Source organism: Salmo salar, chromosome ssa02 (genome assembly GCF_905237065.1).
Source record: "Salmo salar chromosome ssa02, Ssal_v3.1, whole genome shotgun sequence".
Taxonomy (NCBI): Eukaryota; Metazoa; Chordata; class Actinopteri; order Salmoniformes; family Salmonidae; genus Salmo; species Salmo salar.
The window spans coordinates 10952523-10973313 of NC_059443.1; the positions used below are offsets into that span (position 1 = coordinate 10952523).

Genomic DNA, 20791 nt, shown 5'->3' on the forward strand with positions numbered 1-20791 from the left:
GGGTTGGGCTAAAGGTTAGGGGTTAACTCAGGGCTTAAAGGTTACTACTACTCTGGCAGGGCTGTAACAAACGGTTTGGGTTTGCGGAGAATCCTCATCAGGTTCCTGGACATGTAATAAGGCTTCTGCATAGTTCCATCATTCCTCTCTAGGTCTTCCACTGTATGAGGGAGAAACACTGGAGTCACTCAACTACACCTTACTATACCTTACTATAGTATACCTTACTATATTATACTTTACTATACCTTACTACATTGTACCTTACTACATTATACCTTACTACATTATACCTTACTCTACTGTACCTTACTATATCGCACCTTACTATATTACACCTTACTATACTGTACCTTACTATACTGTACCTTACTATACCTTACTATACTATACGTTACTATACTATACCTTACTACATTATACCTTACTATATTGTACTTTACTATACTGTACCTTACTACATTATACCTTACTCTACTGTACCTTACTCTACTGTACCTTACTCTACCTTACTATACTGTACTATACTGTACCTTACTATACTGTAGCATACTATAATGTACCTTACTATGTATTGTACCTTGCTATATTATACCTTGCTATATTATACCTTGCTATATTATACCTTACTATACTGTACCTTGCTATATTATACCTTACTATATCACACCTTATTATACCTTACTATACTGTACCTTACTATATTACACCTTAATACTATACTACACCGAATACTATACCGTACCATACCGTACTATACTACACCTTACTATACTACACCTTACTATATCTTACAATATTACACCTTACTATACTGTACCTTACTATATTATACCTTACTATATTACACCTTACTATATTACACCTTACTATATTATACCTTACTATATTATACCTTACCATATTATACTTTACCATATTATACCGTGCCATATTATACCGTACTATATTATACCGTACCTTACTATACCGTACCTTACTATACTACACCTTACTATACTACACCTTACTATATCTTACAATATTACACCTTGCTACACTGTACCTTGCTATATCGTACCTTGATACGCTGTACCTTACTATACCTTACTATATTACACCTTACCACACTGTACCTTACTATATTGTACCTTACTATATTACGCCTCACTATATTACGCCTCACTATATTACGCCTCACTATATTACGCCTCACTATACCTATATTATACCTTACTACACTGTATCTTACTATACTACATTTTACTATATCACATCTTACTATACCTTACTATATTACGCCTCACTATATTACACCTCACTATATTACGCCTCACTATATTATGCCTCACTATATTACACCTCACTATACCTATATTATACCTTACTACACTGTATCTTACTATACTACATTTTACTATATCACATCTTACTATACCTTACTATATTACGCCTCACTATATTACGCCTCACTATATTACACCTCACTATACCTATATTATACCTTACTACACTGTATCTTACTATACTACATTTTACTATATCACATCTTACTATACCTCACTATATTACGCCTCACTATATTACGCCTCACTATAATACGCCTCACTATATTACGCCTCACTATATTACGTCTCACTATAATACGCCTCACTATAATACGCCTCAATATATTACGCCTCACTATAATACGCCTCACTATAATACGCCTCACTATTATATTACGCCTCACTATATTACGCCTCACTATAATACGCCTCACTATATTACGCCTATTACGCCTCACTATATTACGCCTCACTATATTACGCCTCACTATAATACGCCTCACTATAATACGCCTCACTATAATACGCCTCACTATATTACGCCTCACTATATTACGCCTCACTATAATACGCCTTACTATAATACGCCTCACTATAATACGCCTCACTATATTACGCCTCACTATATTACGCCTCACTATAATACGCCTCACTATATTACGCCTCGCTATATTACGCCTCGCTATATTACGCCTCGCTATAATACGCCTCGCTATAATACGCCTCGCTATATTACGCCTCGCTATATTACGCCTCGCTATATTACGCCTCGCTATATTACGCCTCGCTATAATACGCCTCACTATAATACGCCTCACTATAATACGCCTCACTATATTACGCCTCACTATATTACGCCTCACTATATTACGCCTCACTATATTACGCCTCACTATAATACGCCTCACTATATTACGCCTCACTATATTACGCCTCACTATAATACGCCTCACTATATTACGCCTCACTATATTACACCTCACTATATTACTTACTATAATACGCCTCACTATAATACGCCTCACTATAATAGCCTCACTATATTACGCCTCACTATATTACGCCTCACTATATTACGCCTCACTATATTACGCCTCACTATAATACGCCTCACTATATTACGCCTCGCTATATTACGCCTCGCTATAATACGCCTCGCTATAATACGCCTCGCTATAATACGCCTCGCTATATTACGCCTCGCTATATTACGCCTCGCTATATTACGCCTCGCTATATTACGCCTCGCTATAATACGCCTCGCTATAATACGCCTCGCTATAATACGCCTCGCTATAATACGCCTCGCTATATTACGCCTCGCTATAATACGCCTCGCTATATTACGCCTCGCTATATTACGCCTCGCTATATTACGCCTCGCTATATTACGCCTCGCTATAATACGCCTCGCTATATTACGCCTCGCTATATTACGCCTCGCTATAATACGCCTCGCTATAATACGCCTCGCTATATTACGCCTCGCTATATTGCGCCTCGCCATACTGCGCCTCGCCATACTGCGCCTCGCCATACTGCGCCTCGCCATACTGCACCTCACTATACTGCACCTTACTATACTATACCTTGCTATACTATACCTTGCTATATTATACCTTACTATATTATACCTTACTATATTATACCTTACTATATTATACCTTACTATATTATACCTTACTATATTATACCTTACTATATTATACTTTACTATATTATACCTTACTATATTATACCTTATTATACCTTACTATATTATACCTTACTATATTATACCTTACTATATTATACCTTACTATATTATACCTTACTATATTATACCTTACTATATTATACCTTACTATATTATACCTTACTATATTATACCTTACTATATTATAATTTATATTATACCTTACTATATTATACCTTACTATATTATACCTTACTATACTATATTATACTTTACTATATTATACCTTACTATATTATACCTTACTCTACTGTACCACAAGACCACCTTACCCTGTTGGAGGTATAGTGGTGTAGGTATTGGAGGGTTAGGTGGTGTTGGAGGGTTAGGTGGTGTTGGAGGGTTAGGTGGTGTTGTGGTGTTGGAGGGTTAGGTGGTGTTGTGGTGTTGGAGGGTTAGGTGGTGTTGTGGTGTTGGAGGGTTAGGTGGTGTTGTGGTGTTGGGAGGTGGTGTTGGAGGGTTAGGTGGTGTTGTGGTGTTGGAAGGTTAGGTGGTGTTGGAGGGTTAGGTGGTGTTGGAGGGTTAGGTGGTGTTGTGGTGTTGGAGGGTTAGGTGGTGTTGTGGTGTTGGAGGGTTAGGTGGTGTTGTGGTGTTGGAGGGTTAGGTTGTGTTGTGGTGTTGGAGGGTTAGGTGGTGTTGTGGTGTTGGAGGGTTAGGTGGTGTTGGAGGGTTAGGTGGTGTTGTTGGAGGGTTAGGTGGTGTTGTTGGAGGGTTAGGTGGTGTTGGAGGGTTAGGTGGTGTTGGAGGGTTAGGTGGTGTTGTGGTGTTGGAGGGTTAGGTGGTGTTGGAGGGTTAGGTGGTGTTGTGGTGTTGGAGGGTTAGGTGGTGTTGGAGGGTTAGGTGGTGTTGTTGTAGGGTTAGGTGGTTTGTGGTGTTGGAGGGTTAGGGTGGTGTTGGAGGGTTAGGTGGTGTTGTGGTGTTGGAGGGTTAGGTTGTGGTGGTGTTGGAGGGTTAGGTGGTGTTGTGGTGTTGTAGGGTTAGGTGGTGTTGGAGGGTTAGGTGGTGTTGTTGGAGGGTTAGGTGGTGTTGGAGGGTTAGGTGGTGTTGGAGGGTTAGGTGGTGTTGGAGGGTTTGGTGGTGTTGTGGTGTTGGAGGGTTAGGTGGTGTTGTTGGAGGGTTAGGTTGTGTTGGAGGGTTAGGTGGTGTTGTGGTGTTGGAGGGTTAGGTGGTGTTGTGGTGTTGGAGGGTTAGGTGGTGTTGGTACTCACAGAAGCAGATAAACAGGGTGTCAATACACATGCTGTAGACACTGAAGAAGCCCTGAGCGATGAGGTAGGCTCCCGCCATCACTGTCTGCAGAGCAACATTACGACAACATAGCTGTATGACTTCTAACAGTACCAATCAATACAATGTTGACGATACATACAGTCAATGTAACTTTAAAAATAGACTGCAGTTAACAACATAGTCTACTGCGTTAATAGTCTCATATCCGCCTCCTGAGTGGCACAGTGGTCTAAGGCACTGCATCACAGTGCTAGCTGTGCCACTACAGATTCTGGGTTTGAGTCCAGGATCTGTTGCCGCTGGCCGTGACTGGGAGACCCATGGGGCGGTGCACAACTGGCCCAGTGTCATACGGACTAGGGGAGGGTTTGGCAGGGAGGGATGTCCTTGTTCCATCGTGCACTAGTGACTCGTGTGGCGTGCCGGGCGCAATGCACGCTGACACGGTTGCCAGGTGTACTGTGTTTCCTCTGACACATTGGTGCGGCTGGCTTCTGGGTTAAGTGGGCGTTGTGTCAAGAAGCAGTGTGGTTGGTTGGGTCGTGTTTCGAAGGACGCAGGGCTCTTGACCTTCGCCTCTCCTGAGTCCGTACGGGAGTTGCAGCGATGAGACAAGACTAACTACCAAATGGATACCACGAAAAATAAATCATCATCTCATATCAAAGGAGGTTTGACAAAGTTCAACAGTGAAAGAAAGAAAATGAAAATCAGCCATTTTCAGGATCTAATTTCTAAATCCATTTCAAACCTGCATACAACGTCTAATGCAGGGTTTCCCAAACTTGGTCCTCGGGACCCCAAGGAGTTCACGTTTTGGTTTTTGACCTAGCATTACACCGCTAATTCAAATGATCAACTAATCATCAAGCTTTTATCATTTGAGTCAGCTGTGTAGTGTTCGGGTAAAAACCAAAACTTGCACCCTAGGGGTCCCGAGGACCGAGTTTGGGAAACGCTGGTCTAATGTGTTCATCGAAGATAGAATGTCAATAAAGGACTGGGAGTGTTGAGTGTTTGGTAACAACACTGTTGCATGGACGTACCAGGATGGGAACCCAGTAATAGTTGAGCATCTCGGCCTGGAACGTGTCGCCAGGCAGGCGGATTTGTCCAGAGAAGAAGAAGAAAGCCAACACACCTGATAAAACAGACAGGTCAGGATCATTATATCAGTCATACTTCCTTATGGAAGGAAAACAAGATGCTGATAATAAACAACTACTGAAGATAAAATGGCCAACACCATAGTTACAGTACTATGCCTTACACTTTTTAATGTGTATGAAGATTCTTATAATATCAGAAGTCCAGTAGTTCATACACAATATATTTAACACAGTACTCATTTAGCCTGAAATCCAGTCTGTTTGTGTTTATTATTTAACTAGGCAAGTCAGTTAAGAACAAATTCTTATTTACAATGGCCTACTCCGGCCAAACCCAGACAACACTGGGCCAATTACAAGGTGCCCTATGGGACTCCCAAACACAGCCAGATGTGACAGAGCCTGGATTTGAACCAGGTACTATAGTGACACCTCTTGCACTGAGATGCAGTGCCTTAGACCGACTCACCACTCATAGTAACAAGTTTGGCATGACAAGGACTGGCAAGTAGAGGAATGTTGGCAGAAACAGACTGGATTTCAGGCTGCTATTCATACTTAAAGTTCAAACAAATGTGAGTTCATGTAAACTTCTCTTACCAACTAATGCCACCACTAGTAGTTTGCCAAAGAATATGAGCATGTCTGTCACTCTGTCCAGTAGCACCACCCTGTGGACAACAAGAGGATGACACATTAAATAATCTTGACAACCTGGAAGCATCTTACATAGAAACCAATATCAATGTCTTTGACTATATTGGAACAAAATAAAAAATAAAAATAAAAGAGTGAGCAGAAGATCGACCAACCAAATAAACCCAGTCTTACCTTCCGATGTTCCTCATCAACAGACTGTATGCATTTTTGGCTGACACACAGAAGCTCTCCCCGTAGATGGCGATCTATCAGCCATTCAGAATGATGCATTACTGACGAGTATGAACTGCATGTTCCTACACCAAGAATAAATGACCAACTGAGCTAGAAGAGGTGCCTGGATGCTAATGGCTGCTAAAAGGAATGCCAGACAGTGACAGACAGTCATGTGACTGACCATGATATAAGCGTTCCTGTTGAGGATCTTCAGGAAGTATTCCAGACACCAGAAGCAGCATCTGAGACAGTTTAACAGGAACCGACCACAGGCACTCTGAGAACCTGGAGACACATCACAACATGGGATTCCCTTTAGTCAATGACTGGGGAATCATACAGTCACATCAACAGGATGTTCCCTTTAGTCAATGACTGGGGAATCATACAGTCACATCAACAGGATGTTCCCTTTAGTCAATGACTGGGGAATCATACAGTCACATCAACAGGATGTTCCCTTTAGTCAATGACTGTTCTGCCTGCGGCTATGGAACCCTGACCTGTTCACCGGACGTGCTTGTTGCACCCTCGACAACTACTATGATTATTATTATTTGACCATACTGGTCATTTATGAACATTTTAACATCTTGCCCATGTTCTGTTATAATATCCACCCGGCACAGCCAGAAGAGGACTGGCCACCCCTCATAGCCTGGTTCCTCTCTAGGTTTCTTCCTAGGTTTTTGGCCTTTCTAGGGAGTTTTTCCTAGGGAGTTTTTCCTAGCCACCGTGCTTCTTTCACATGCATTGCTTGCTGTTTGGGGTTTTAGGCTGGGTTTCTGTACAGCACTTTGAGATATCAGCTGATGTACGAAGGGCTATATAAATACATTTGATTTTAAATTTGATTTGATAAAACCACATCTATTTGTGCATACTAGTGGATGACAATGAAGCTGTGTGTGTGTGTGTGTGTGTGTGTGTGTGTGTGTGTGTGTGTGTGTGTGTGTGTGTGTGTGTGTGTGTGTGTGTGTGTGTGTGTGTGTGTGTGTGTGTGTGTGTGTGTGTGTGTGTGTGTGGCCTTACCCCTGGTCTTACGGTTCAGGTACTCCAGCATCAACCTGACTAGCTGGAAGCAGGTGAGGAGGACGGCTCCAAATGCCAGAGAGCCCACATGGTACCTTCCAGGAATGGAAGAAATAAACACATTTCATAATCAACTCCACATCAACACACAAGCAGAACCCAACGTCTGCTACTGAAATACACCACATTAGACGCAGTCTAAAAAGATATGACATGAAATATCTCTTCACACTGACCCATCATTATGCTTAGCTTATCTACTACAACTAGTGCCCTCATATTCAAGAGAGGTAAGCTTTGTGGTATTTTGGTATTTTATTAGGATCCCCATTAGCTGTTGCAAAAGCAGCAGCTACTCTTCCTGGGGTCCACACAAAACATGAAATATAAAGCAGAATGACATAATACAGAACAGCAATAGACAAGAACAGCTCAAAGGCAGAACTACATACATTTAAAAAAAGGCACATGTAGCCTATATATCAATACAGACACACAAACTATCTAGGTCAAATAGGGGAGAGGTGTTGTGCCGTGAGGTGTTGCTTTATCTGTTTTTTGAAACCAGGTTTGCTGTTTATTTGAGCAATATGAGATGGAAGGAAGTTCCATGCAATAAGGGCTCTATATAATACTGTATGCTTTCTTGAATTTGTTCTGGATTTGGGGACTGTGAAAAGACCCCTGGTAGCATGTCCGATGGGATAAGTGTGTGTGTCAGAGCTGTGTGGATTAAGGCACATTCCTATGTCCCCACCCACAGAAACCCTTAGTCCCTCATGTCTTACTGTAGAGTGCGTATGAAGCACTGGGACAGGGCGAAGGGTGAGATTTCTGCAGGCTTGCTGAAGGCCCAGTAGTATGAAGCGAAGGTCCCAGCCAGGGTACATTGGCCCAGGGCGATGACAAAGTTCACACACCACAGGAAGGCAAAGATGTTGAAGACCTGCAGGTAAACCAGGTTCTGCTGGAACAGGCCTGTGTCATCGTACCTGAAGAAGATGCAGCGCACCGACGGGCAGTATGGGTAGGCCGAGGAGTTGAAGGTCTGGGTAGGGAGAGGAGAGGACAGGAGAGGAGAGGAGGAAAGAAATATGAGACAAGTGGGAGGCAGTGTTTCCCCTAGTTTACGTAATTTCAAGGTGGGTTGCAAACATGGGGTTCTGACAGAATAATTTGTCAATTGAAACCAATAGCAGCCAAGCCATCTACCTGTGGCTTGCAGGTCTCAGAGCCGTTGATGCGACTACACTGATCTACAGAGGGGTCGCTAAGAGACACCACTCTGTAGAGAGGGGCCCCTGATGTGACCAAGTATCTGTGGGGAGCCTCGAGTCAAGGACCCAACCAAACTAAAGGCAAAAACCAGGGGTTGGAAACAAAATGATTTTCAATCGTTTCGTTCTGAAGAGAACCATAATTGTTTTTGTTTCCGTTCCGCTGTTCCGACCAGGAAACAAAAGTTCTGAATCGGTTCGAACCAAAGAAAAGTCATTGTTTATATCGTTCATTTCTGTTCCTTTTTAAACCTCTGAAATGTTTGTTTTTTTACATTTAGCTCGACTTTACATGACTTCACCAATCAGTGTGGATAGAGCAGCTTGCTATGGAGCGGACAACCTATTTACATGACTTCACCAATCAGTGTGGATAGAGCAGCTTGCTATGGAGCGGACAACCTATTTACATGACTTCACCAATCAGTGTGGATAGAGCAGCTTGCTATGGAGCGGACAAGCTATTTACATGACTTCACCAATCAGTGTGGATAGAGCAGCTTTCTATGGAGCGGACAAGCTATTTACATGACTTCACCAATCAGTGTGGATAGAGCAGCTTGCTATGGAGCGGACAACCTATTTACATGACTTCACCAATCAGTGTGGATAGAGCAGCTTGCTATGGAGCGGACAAGCTATTTACATGACTTCACCAATCAGTGTGGATAGAGCAGCTTGCTATGGAGCGGACAACCTATTTACATGACTTCAACAATCAGTGTGGATAGAGCAGCGTGCTATGGAGCGGACAAGCTATTTACATGACTTCACCAATCAGTGTGGATAGAGCAGCTTGCTATGGAGCGGGAAACCTATTTACATGCATTGGACAGACAAGTGTAGGGCGCGAGATGCGACTGAAATTTTGCGGGTGGGAGGAGAGTGAGAGAGGGTGGAGGAGGAGTCTTGGCTTGAGGCTTGGCTTGAAGCACTGGGCATCTTGCTGTTATGACATGCATTATCTGAATTAGGCCCACAGAATTGTACCTACGGAGGAACGGCTTCTATGAAGGAACTTTGAATGTCTTTGAACTTGAGAAGTTGGCTTAACGATGGACCACAAGCTTGGGTGTGCAGAGCAGCACCAGAATTAAAATGAATCCAATGTGAAATGTGTTAACAATAGTATCTGAAAAGGTTAATCCATTCCTCTGCGCTAAAAAGTCTCTCTCCCCAACTTCTGAATCACGCTTGTAACATCAGAAGGCTACAATAGACTATACTTCGAAGGGGAGGGGCTACAGTAGACTATACTTCGAAGGGGGAGGGGCTACAGTAGACTATACTTCGAAGGGGAGGGGCTACAGTAGACTATACTTCGAAGGGGGAGGGGCTACAGTAGACTATACTTCGAAGGGGAGGGGCTACAGTAGACTATACTTCGAAGGGGAGGGGCTACAGTAGACTATACTTCGAAGGGGAGGGGCTACAGTAGACTATACTTCGGAGGCGAAGGGGGAGGAGGAGGTAGCCTACACACTCACACACACACTGGTAAAGATTTTCAGTTGGCAGGCAGACACTGGAATACGTTTCTGAGTGACAGACACGCTTTGCATAGGCGCTTTGTTGCGTTTTTTTGTGGGACTGTAAAAAAATGCCTGGAACCTAAAAGAACGTTATTAACCGGTTCCCATGCTTTTAAAATAACGGTTCTGTTCCAGAACAGTATAGGTCACTTTCGTTCCAGATTCTCTTTCTGTTCCTCTAAAAATGTTGTTCTTTTCTCATTTTCTGTTCTGTTCCAAACCCTGGCTAAAACACACATGACAAAATAAGCAGTAAAAATAACCGTTTAGCTTATGCATTAGAAAGCATTGAAAATGGAAACCCCATGTATGATGGGCCAAAGGATACAGGGAGGTCATTCCCCAGTAGGCCACACACACCACCAGCAGAACAAAGGTAAACAGAGGGTAGAGCAGGGTTGACATCAGGTAACCCACCACCCTGCAGACAGAACACACACATTACACCTCATTTCATAGAGGATAAAACACTAAGAAATACAATAAATCGAATCTGAGGCAATGTCCGACCTGCTGGACTCCTCCATGAGAGAAACAGCGACAGAGAGTCTCCTCCTGAGACAACTAAGCACCAGAATCAAAATGGACTCCCACACGCACAGGATGATCACTGATGAAAGAAAGAAAGTGTTTTTTATTGAGCTGGCCAGGTTCTCCTTGTAAAAGAGGTCTTCTGACCTCAATGGGACATCCTGGATAAAAAAGGTTAAATTAAATAAGTAGAAACATATGCCGATCTTTGACTAACGAGCACCAAAACAATATAGGCCCAATATACAACCCATAGACGTTACATAATGACCAAACTCACAGGAAGCAAGCCAGGTCTCTTTGACTACCGAGCACCAAAACAATATAGGACACAGGAGGCTGGTGGCACCTTCATTGGGGAGGATGGGATTGTGGTAATGGATGGAGCGGAATAAGTGGAATGTTATATAACACAGGGTTTCCATGTGCTTGATGCCATTCCATTGGCTCTGTTCCAGATACTATTATGAGCTGTCCTCCCCTCTCAGCCTCCACTGATATAGGCCCAATATACAACCCATAGACAGTACATAATGACCAAACTCACAGAAAGCAAGCCAGGTCTCTTTGACTTGAAGGTAGACTGAGATATTTGTATTGAAGCTTAGATCACCGAACTTCAATTTAGAAGTGCTGAAATGGTAGTATTCTGAGTAGCAGTGCCATATTCCTGGGGAGGAGAAGAACCCATTACGCAAATTCAGTCATAATTCTAGATTTAACAGAAAACCAAATAAGGCTAGTATGTGAGTGTAAAATAGTGATCGCTAGATACAAAAGATTGGCCCTTGTCTTTCTTGCAGGCAGGCAGGCAGGCAGGCAGGCAGGCAGGCAGGCAGGCAGGCAGGCAGGCAGGCAGGCAGGCAGACAGACAGACAGACAGACAGACCACTTTATCCCTACATATGATCCACATAATCTAGTCCAGGCCAGGCTGTAGGGCTGTATGAGCCAGACTTACCATAGCCTCCCACCACCAGAAGTCCCACCATGAGAATCCAGACCAGGACAATGGCCAGGTACCTCAGCAGCAACAGGAACACCACACTGACTAGCAGAGCCAGCATCAGACCACTGCAAACACAGCACGCAGCAAACTGTTGGAGAGCAGCTGAGGCATGGTATGGGCATGCTAAACACTCTGACTGACTGGCTTTAGTGTTGGTTGGTTGACAAGCAACTGTCCAGAGCAACCACCAGACCACTACAAACAAGGAGACATCCAATGTCTATACTGACATACCCCTTCTAATACATGGTCAACACATTGGTCAACACGGTCAACACATACTAAGTGGTAGGATAATGAGACAGCTCAGGCACGGTCAACACATACTAAGTGGTAGGATAATGTGGATATTGGAACAGAGACAGCTCAGGCATGGTATAGGCATACAGTGTAAAACACCAGTGGACTAGTTGGTGCTGGTAGACTGACAAGATTTAGTGTTGGTTGGTTAACTAGCGTTAGTACCGGTTGGCTGTTGCCGGTTGACACGGCCGGTAGCCTAGCGGTTAAGAGCCGACTAGGGGAAAATCTGACGCTGTTCCCTTGAGCATGACACTTAACCCTAATTGCTCCTGTAAGTCACTCTGGATAATTGTCTGCTAAATGATTCAAATGTACAAATGTTGACAAGCATTTGTATTGGTTAGTTGAAAAGCAATTGCCAGGCTAATAGGTTGGCTGTGAACAAGACACTCTGGTGGATCAGTAAGGATATAGACACTATGGTGGATCAGTGAGGATATAGACACTATGGTGGAAAGGTGAGGATATAGACACTCTGGTGGATCAGTGAGGATATAGACACTCTGGTGGATCAGTAAGGATATAGACACTATGGTGGATCAGTAAGGATATAGACACTATGGTGGATCAGTAAGGATATAAACACTATGGTGGATCAGTAAGGATATAGACACTATGGTGGATCAGTAAGGATACAGACAATATGGTGGATCAGTAAGGATACAGACACTCTGGTGGATCAGTGAGGATATAGACACTCTGGTGGATCAGTAAGGATATAGACACTATGGTGGATCAGTGAGGATATAGACACTATGGTGGATCAGTAAGGATATAGACACTCTGGTGGATCAGTGAGGATATAGACGCTATGGTGGATCAGTAAGGATATAGACACTATGGTGGATCAGTAAGGATATAGACACTATGGTGGATCAGTGAGGATATAGACACTATGGTGGATCAGTGAGGATATAGACACTCTGGTGGATCAGTAAGGATATAGACACTATGGTGGATCAGTGAGGATATAGACACTATGGTGGATCAGTAAGGGTATAGACACTATGGTGGATCAGTAAGGATATAGACACTATGGTGGATCATTGAGGATATAGACACTCTGGTGGATCAGTGAGGATATAGACACTCTGGTGGATCAGTAAGGATATAGACACTCTGGTGGATCAGTGAGAATATAGACACTATGGTGGATCAGTGAGGATATAGACACTATGGTGGATCAGTGAGGATATAGACACTATGGTGGATCTGTAAGGATATAGACGCTATGGTGGATCAGTGAGGATATAGACACTCGGGTGGATCAGTAAGGATATAGACACTATGGTGGATCAGTAAGGATATGGACACTATGGTGGATCAGTAAGGATATAGACACTATGGTGGATCAGTAAGGATATAGACACTCGGGTGGATCAGTAAAGATATAGACACTATGGTGGATCAGTAAGGATATGGACACTATGGTGGATCAGTGAGGATATAGACACTCTGGTGGATCAGTAAGGATATAGACACTATGGTGGATCAGTAAGGATATGGACACTATGGTGGATCAGTGAGGATATAGACACGCTGGTGGATCAGTAAGGATATAGACACTATGGTGGATCAGTAAGGATATGGACACTATGGTGGATCAGTAAGGATATAGACACTATGGTGGATCAGTAAGGATATAGACACTATGGTGGATCAGTAAGGATATGGACACTATGGTGGATCAGTAAGGATATAGACACTATGGTGGATCAGTGAGGATATAGACACTATGGTGGATCAGTAAGGATATAGACACTATGGTGGATCAGGGAGGATATAGACACTATGGTGGATCAGTGAGGATATAGACACTATGGTGGATCAGTAAGGATATAGACACTATGGTGGATCAGTAAGGATATAGACACTATGGTGGATCAGTGAGGATATAGACACTATGGTGGATCAGTGAGGATATAGACACTATGGTGGATCAGTAAGGATATAGACACTATGGTGGATCAGGAAGGATATAGACACTATGGTGGATCAGTGAGGATATGGACGCTATGGTGGATCAGTAAGGATATAGACACTATGGTGGATCAGTAAGGATATGGACACTATGGTGGATCAGTAAGGATATAGACACTATGGTGGATCAGTGAGGACATAGACACTATGGTGGATCAGTGAGGATATAGACACTATGGTGGATCAGTGAGGATATGGACACTATGGTGGATCAGTAAGGATATAGACACTATGGTGGATCAGTGAGGATATAGACACTCTGGTGGATCAGTAAGGATATAGACACTATGGTGGATCAGTAAGGATATAGACACTATGGTGGATCAGTAAGGATATAGACACTATGGTGGATCAGGAAGGATATAGACACTCTGGTGGATCAGTGAGGATATGGACACTATGGTGGATCAGTAAGGATATAGACACTCTGGTGGATCAGTGAGGATATAGACACTCTGGTGGATCAGTAAGGATATAGACACTATGGTGGATCAGTAAGGATATGGACACTATGGTGGATCAGTAAGGATATAGACACTATGGTGGATCAGTAAGGATATAGACACTATGGTGGATCAGTGAGGATATAGACACTATGGTGGATCAGTAAGGATATGGACACTATGGTGGATCAGTAAGGATATAGACACTATGGTGGATCAGTAAGGATATAGACACTATGGTGGATCAGTAAGGATATAGACACTATGGTGGATCAGTAAGGATATAGACACTATGGTGGATCAGTGAGGATATAGACACTATGGTGGATCAGTGAGGATATAGACACTATGGTGGATCAGTAAGGATATAGACACTATGGTGGATCAGTAAGGATATGGACACTATGGTGGATCAGTAAGGATATGGACACTATGGTGGATCAGTAAGGATATGGACACTATGGTGGATCAGTGAGGATATAGACACTATGGTGGATCAGTAAGGATATGGACACTATGGTGGATCAGTAAGGATATGGACACTATGGTGGATCAGTGAGGATATAGACACTATGGTGGATCAGTAAGGATATGGACACTATGGTGGATCAGTAAGGATATGGACACTATGGTGGATCAGTAAGGATATGGACACTATGGTGGATCAGTAAGGATATAGACACTCTGGTGGATCAGTGAGGATATGGACACTATGGTGGATCAGTAAGGATATAGACACTATGGTGGATCAGTAAGGATATGGACACTATGGTGGATCAGTAAGGATATAGACACTATGGTGGATCAGTGAGGATATAGACACTATGGTGGATCAGTAAGGATATGGACACTATGGTGGATCAGTGAGGATATAGACACTATGGTGGATCAGTGAGGATATAGACGCTATGGTGGATCAGTAAGGATATTGACACTATGGTGGATCAGTAAGGATATGGACACTATGGTGGATCAGTAAGGATATAGACACTATGGTGGATCAGTAAGGACATAGACACTATGGTGGATCAGTGAGGATATAGACACTATGGTGGATCAGTGAGGATATGGACACTATGGTGGATCAGTAAGGATATAGACACTATGGTGGATCAGTGAGGATATAGACACTCTGGTGGATCAGTAAGGATATAGACACTATGGTGGATCAGTAAGGATATAGACACTATGGTGGATCAGTAAGGATATAGACACTATGGTGGATCAGGAAGGATATAGACACTCTGGTGGATCAGTGAGGATATGGACACTATGGTGGATCAGTAAGGATATAGACACTCTGGTGGATCAGTGAGGATATAGACACTCTGGTGGATCAGTAAGGATATAGACACTATGGTGGATCAGTAAGGATATGGACACTATGGTGGATCAGTAAGGATATAGACACTATGGTGGATCAGTAAGGATATAGACACTATGGTGGATCAGTGAGGATATAGACACTATGGTGGATCAGTAAGGATATGGACACTATGGTGGATCAGTAAGGATATAGACACTATGGTGGATCAGTAAGGATATAGACACTATGGTGGATCAGTAAGGATATAGACACTATGGTGGATCAGTAAGGATATAGACACTATGGTGGATCAGTGAGGATATAGACACTATGGTGGATCAGTGAGGATATAGACACTATGGTGGATCAGTAAGGATATAGACACTATGGTGGATCAGTAAGGATATGGACACTATGGTGGATCAGTAAGGATATGGACACTATGGTGGATCAGTAAGGATATGGACACTATGGTGGATCAGTGAGGATATAGACACTATGGTGGATCAGTAAGGATATGGACACTATGGTGGATCAGTAAGGATATGGACACTATGGTGGATCAGTGAGGATATAGACACTATGGTGGATCAGTAAGGATATGGACACTATGGTGGATCAGTAAGGATATGGACACTATGGTGGATCAGTAAGGATATGGACACTATGGTGGATCAGTAAGGATGTTGTGTATTTGTATTTATTATGGATCCACATTAGTTCCTGCCAAGGCAGCAGCTACTCTTCCTGGGTTCCAGCAAAAATTAAGGCAGTAACATACCATTTTTAAACATTCAAATAGATTTTAGAACAGATTTCACAATACATGAATTGTGTACCCTCAGACCACTACTCAACTACAGTACAACACAATCCAGGTATACATGTGTGTATAGTGTGTATGTTATGTGTGTTTGTATGTGTGTGGTTGTACCTGTGTGTGTGACTCTTCACTGTCCTTGCTGTTACATAAGGTGTATTTTTATCTGTTTTTTAAAATCAGATTGTACTGCTTGCGTGAGTTCCTTGATGTGGAATAGAGTTCCATGTAACCATGGCTCTATGTAGTACCGTGGCTCTATGTAGTACCAGGGCTCTATATAGTACCAGGGCTCTATGTAGTACCAGGGCTCTATGTAGTACCGTGGCTCTATGTAGTACTATGGCTCTATGTAGTACCAGGGCTCTATATAGTACCAGGGCTCTATGTAGTACCATGGCTCTATATAGTACTGTGGCTCTATGTAGTACCATGGCTCTATATAGTACCATGGCTCTATGTAGTACCATGGCTCTATGTAGTACCGTGGCTCTATGTAGTACCGTGGCTCTATGTAGTACCATGGCTCTATGTAGTACTATGGCTCTATATAGTACCATGGCTCTATGTAGTACCAGGGCTCTATGTAGTACCATGTCTCTATGTAGTACTATGGCTCTATATAGTACCATGGCTCTATATAGTACCAGGGCTCTATGTAGTACCAGGGCTCTATGTAGTACCAGTGTTCTATGTAGAACCAGGGCTCTATGTAGTACCATGGCTCTATGTAGTACCATGGCTCTATGTAGTACCAGGGCTCTATGTAGTACCAGTGTTCTATGTAGTACCAGGGCTCTATGTAGTACTATGGCTCTATGTAGTACTATGGCTCTATGTAGTACTGTGCGCCCACTGTGAGATAGTTGGAAGCTCAGACTTACAGTAAGATCCAGTACCAGGAGGAGGCAAAGTCCTCAAAGATCCTCACTCCTATGGCCTTTCTGTTGAAGCCTGATATCAGTGAGCTGGAATAATGGAAAGATATAGTAGGTTAGGGGACAGTGATGATCTGTTTAGCTATACATAGGCTCTGTCCAAAATGGCACCCTATTCCCTATGGGCCCTGGTCAAAAGTAGTGTACTACAAAGGGAATAGTGCCATTTGGGACACGTCCATATAGTATCCACAGGAGAATGTTAGTTCAATGGATGAATGATAACCCCATGGCGCCTCTGATGCTGTTGACTGTCTCGTTGACGGAGGCCATTCCGGGCAGAGTGAAGTTGGAAGGAGCACTGTTGAGAGCATGTAGACTGGGCAAACACCTCCCCAGAGCTGTAGTGATTCAAACGGCAACATAGGGAAGGGTAGAGAGAGGAAAAGGTTCAGAGTGGATTCACCTCAGTTTCCTGCTGTTTCACTTCATCCTCTGTACCATGATTATGTAGACATTATTTTTATTTTATTTAACCTTTATTTAACTATTCTTTAATGTAGACATTAACAGTCCTGTCAGTAGATGTGAGGATGGATGCCATGTTAAACTACTTCACCTGATTTACTTGGAACAAGGAAGGATGGACAAAGTTCTGCATCAAGGATCTCTTGGACAGTCTGAAAGAGAGTACAGGACCAAACATGACTAGAAGGATGGCCAATATACAGAAGCATTGTATAACAGACACACTCATGTAGAAACAACATCTGTTTCTAATCAATGTCTCAAATTAAAATGTTTTCCAATCAACCAAACCCTTTAACTCAGAATGAAACACAGACCTAGGCTACACTGTAATGTAGCTATGCTTGACAGAATGCTTGGGACTAATGGTCCCACACACCCAGTTCCAGTCTCTATAAGCACATTGATAACAGTGTAAAATGCCCTGTACCCAGGTGGTGGTAGTCAGGTTGAGGCTGTGGTCACAGTACTGCTGATGGAAGAAGTCTTTGGGATTGGCGTCGGGGTCGTAGGCAGCAGCAGACAGCATCCAGAAGTGAGACGGACACTTAGGGACACACACCTGCAGAGGAAGGGACAGAGAGATGGGAGGCACCAGACATTAGTGTACGGCAAACCTTGATTTCCCGCAGTCTCACATTTGACTTATCACAAGTAAGGAAAGTGTGAGTGAAACCACAAAGAGAGAAAGGGAGTCAAATCTCAACTGAAACCCTAGTCCCCAAATGACGTGGCCCCAAACTGTTGACTATTACATTAGATAGTATGTGTCCTAAGCTGTATGTTGTACCCTATGCATTATGTCCTATCTGTTATGTCATATGTCCTTCGTGACTCTGGTCAAATGGACGGGGACAGGTAGGATGTGATTGTACAGATACAGTTGGTCTGACCTGTGTGGTGGGACACTGTACGCCTGCGAGTGCTGCTGCCACCATCTTGGTGGTCGTGGCACACTTCAGTATGTCCACATAGATCATCCTGGGCTGGTCTCTGACAAGACAGAGTTAAAAACAAAGACTGAGTTGTCTCACATGATCTCTTTCAGACACTCAATGAGTTAGCATACTAGGTAGACATACAGCAACACAGGACCTATAACTATGGTAGACATAACATAGGACCTATAGCTAGGCTACTCACCTATTCATCCCCACTCCACAGAACATTCCGGTGGAGTTCCTGGGGAAGAGAACATGGCGAGGGTCTCCAAACAACCAGGCTGATGGAGGGAGAGAGAAAGGACCAGAGGAAATCATATCACACACTTCCATGACAGGGGTTTAATTTTGAGTTCCTGTGAACTTTCACAGTGGTTCGGTCGATGTAGCTAGGCCTACTGTGATGTACACTAAAAAGATGGCCGAACAGTATACAGGGGAATCGTCTCTCTCATTGTCATGTTCACATTGACAATCAGATACTGACTTTTTAGATGAGCAAGATATAAAACAGATATCATATGATAACAGTCATGTCATCTTCAAATGATGATGAAGACGTCCCTACCCAGAACTCCCATGACCATGTAACCAGCTATGACAGCCAAGAACAGTATGCAGCAGATCAGATCTGTGCAGCTCCTGAAACAACACAAAGAAATTAAATCAGCTGATTCATATGCTTGAACAAGGTGGACTTCATCCACATGACAGCTAGCTAGCATGTCCGCATTCAAAAGAGTTGTACACAAATCTAAGATGTAATGTGAGTGTGATTTTGGATGTGTGCTTCTGCATATGCTGTGATTTTAGCTGTGCTTTTTTTATCTATGCTAATAAAAAATTAAAACGGTATGTATATGTCCCAAATTTCAACCTATACAGACCCTCGACAAAGTTACTTCCCTAGCGTAGGGAATAGGTTGCTATTTCGGATGCAAACCGTAAATAGGCCAAATGGAAATCGAGATTGAATGAAAGCAAACAACCAATGATGAGCCTGCACAAACCTTTTTCGTACTGGTCCACTAAAGAATGGATCATAGGGAGCGGCATAGCCTAAAATAAAAGAGGACAAATTAAGCACACAGGGTTCTTTCAGACAGAAAATTGTTCAAAGGACTTTTGCAGCAACTTTTCACTGTTGATGTAGGTCTACTGTAACTGCAAAAACGAGAAGACCAACAACATCGGCTTTGATTTGACAAAAGTATTTCACATATTGACAGGGGTGTAAAGTACTTATGTAAAAAACAAGAACATGGTGCAATATGGTTTGCTTAACACAAGGAATTTTAAAAGTATGGTATTTTACTCAAGTATGACAGTTGGGTACTTTTTCCAACACTGAATATTGATTAGTGAATGCCTATACTGAAATTGTTGAGATGGTTGGAATAACTCACCCTTCTCTTCCGCCCTTTTACTGGTTCCTTTCATTTTCATGACCTGGCGCCGAAGAAACGGACCGTTTGACTGGAAATGGTCGCGCACGGGTTTACGTTCAAGGCCCAGTTTAGCTTTGTTCAATCCGAACATCTGGACGTCTTTCCCGGTTGATAAACGGTGACGTCATATAGGTACCTGTACAACCGTAGCCAACAGCGCGACCCTGTCATTATGACATACATTTTGGAATGTTGCTGTATGATCGGCAGGGAAACAGTTGAACTCGTGGCCCCATTCAAACATGTAGCCTCCTCCTGCTATGCTGATTTCATTCAATAAATCAATCAATGAGCAGGCTGAAGAAGAAAAAAAAATCAAATAAATGTAATATGGGAGAATAGTAAGATATTCTTTACAGTCATGGAATTTATATAACATCCTTTTGGTGAGAAATGCCATAATTTTCTGCATGGTTTATCTCAGTTCTTTAATTTTTCACTTCATACAGTCTTGTGTTTGTTGGCTAGTTTATAAAACATAAGATTTAAAATAGAACTGAATGGAA

General features: G+C 42.8%; 1 protein-coding gene across 1 annotated transcript; it reads right to left on the minus strand.

Annotated features, from left to right (window-relative positions):
• Positions 1-17: 17 nt before the first annotated feature.
• On the minus strand, positions 18-20512 carry LOC106606074 (choline transporter-like protein 4). Its single transcript, XM_045697340.1, has 22 exons — positions 20244-20512; positions 19848-19896; positions 19406-19479; positions 19040-19118; positions 18790-18889; positions 18327-18458; positions 17988-18048; positions 17655-17769; positions 17375-17458; positions 11591-11703; positions 11177-11299; positions 10609-10708; positions 10427-10519; positions 8502-8607; positions 8078-8337; positions 7290-7384; positions 6439-6542; positions 6213-6286; positions 5982-6052; positions 5319-5413; positions 4251-4335; positions 18-160 (listed from the first exon to the last, which is right to left on the minus strand). The coding sequence occupies exons 1-22, from the start codon at positions 20374-20376 to the stop codon at positions 48-50; spliced, it is 2259 nt and encodes a 752-aa protein (XP_045553296.1). The 5' UTR covers positions 20377-20512; the 3' UTR covers positions 18-47.
• Positions 20513-20791: the final 279 nt, after the last annotated feature.

Bases quoted from the DNA above. Each gene is read 5' to 3' on its own strand.
- LOC106606074 (XM_045697340.1), bottom strand. From the start codon at position 20,376: ATGTTCGGATTGAACAAAGCTAAACTGGGCCTTGAACGTAAACCCGTG. The intron at 10,520-10,608 runs GTCGGACATTGC...TTCTGTCTGCAG, and splicing joins CTCATGGAGGAGTCCAGCAG to GGTGGTGGGTTACCTGATGT. The intron at 6,053-6,212 runs GTAAGACTGGGT...TGTTGTCCACAG, and splicing joins TTGATGAGGAACATCGGAAG to GGTGGTGCTACTGGACAGAG.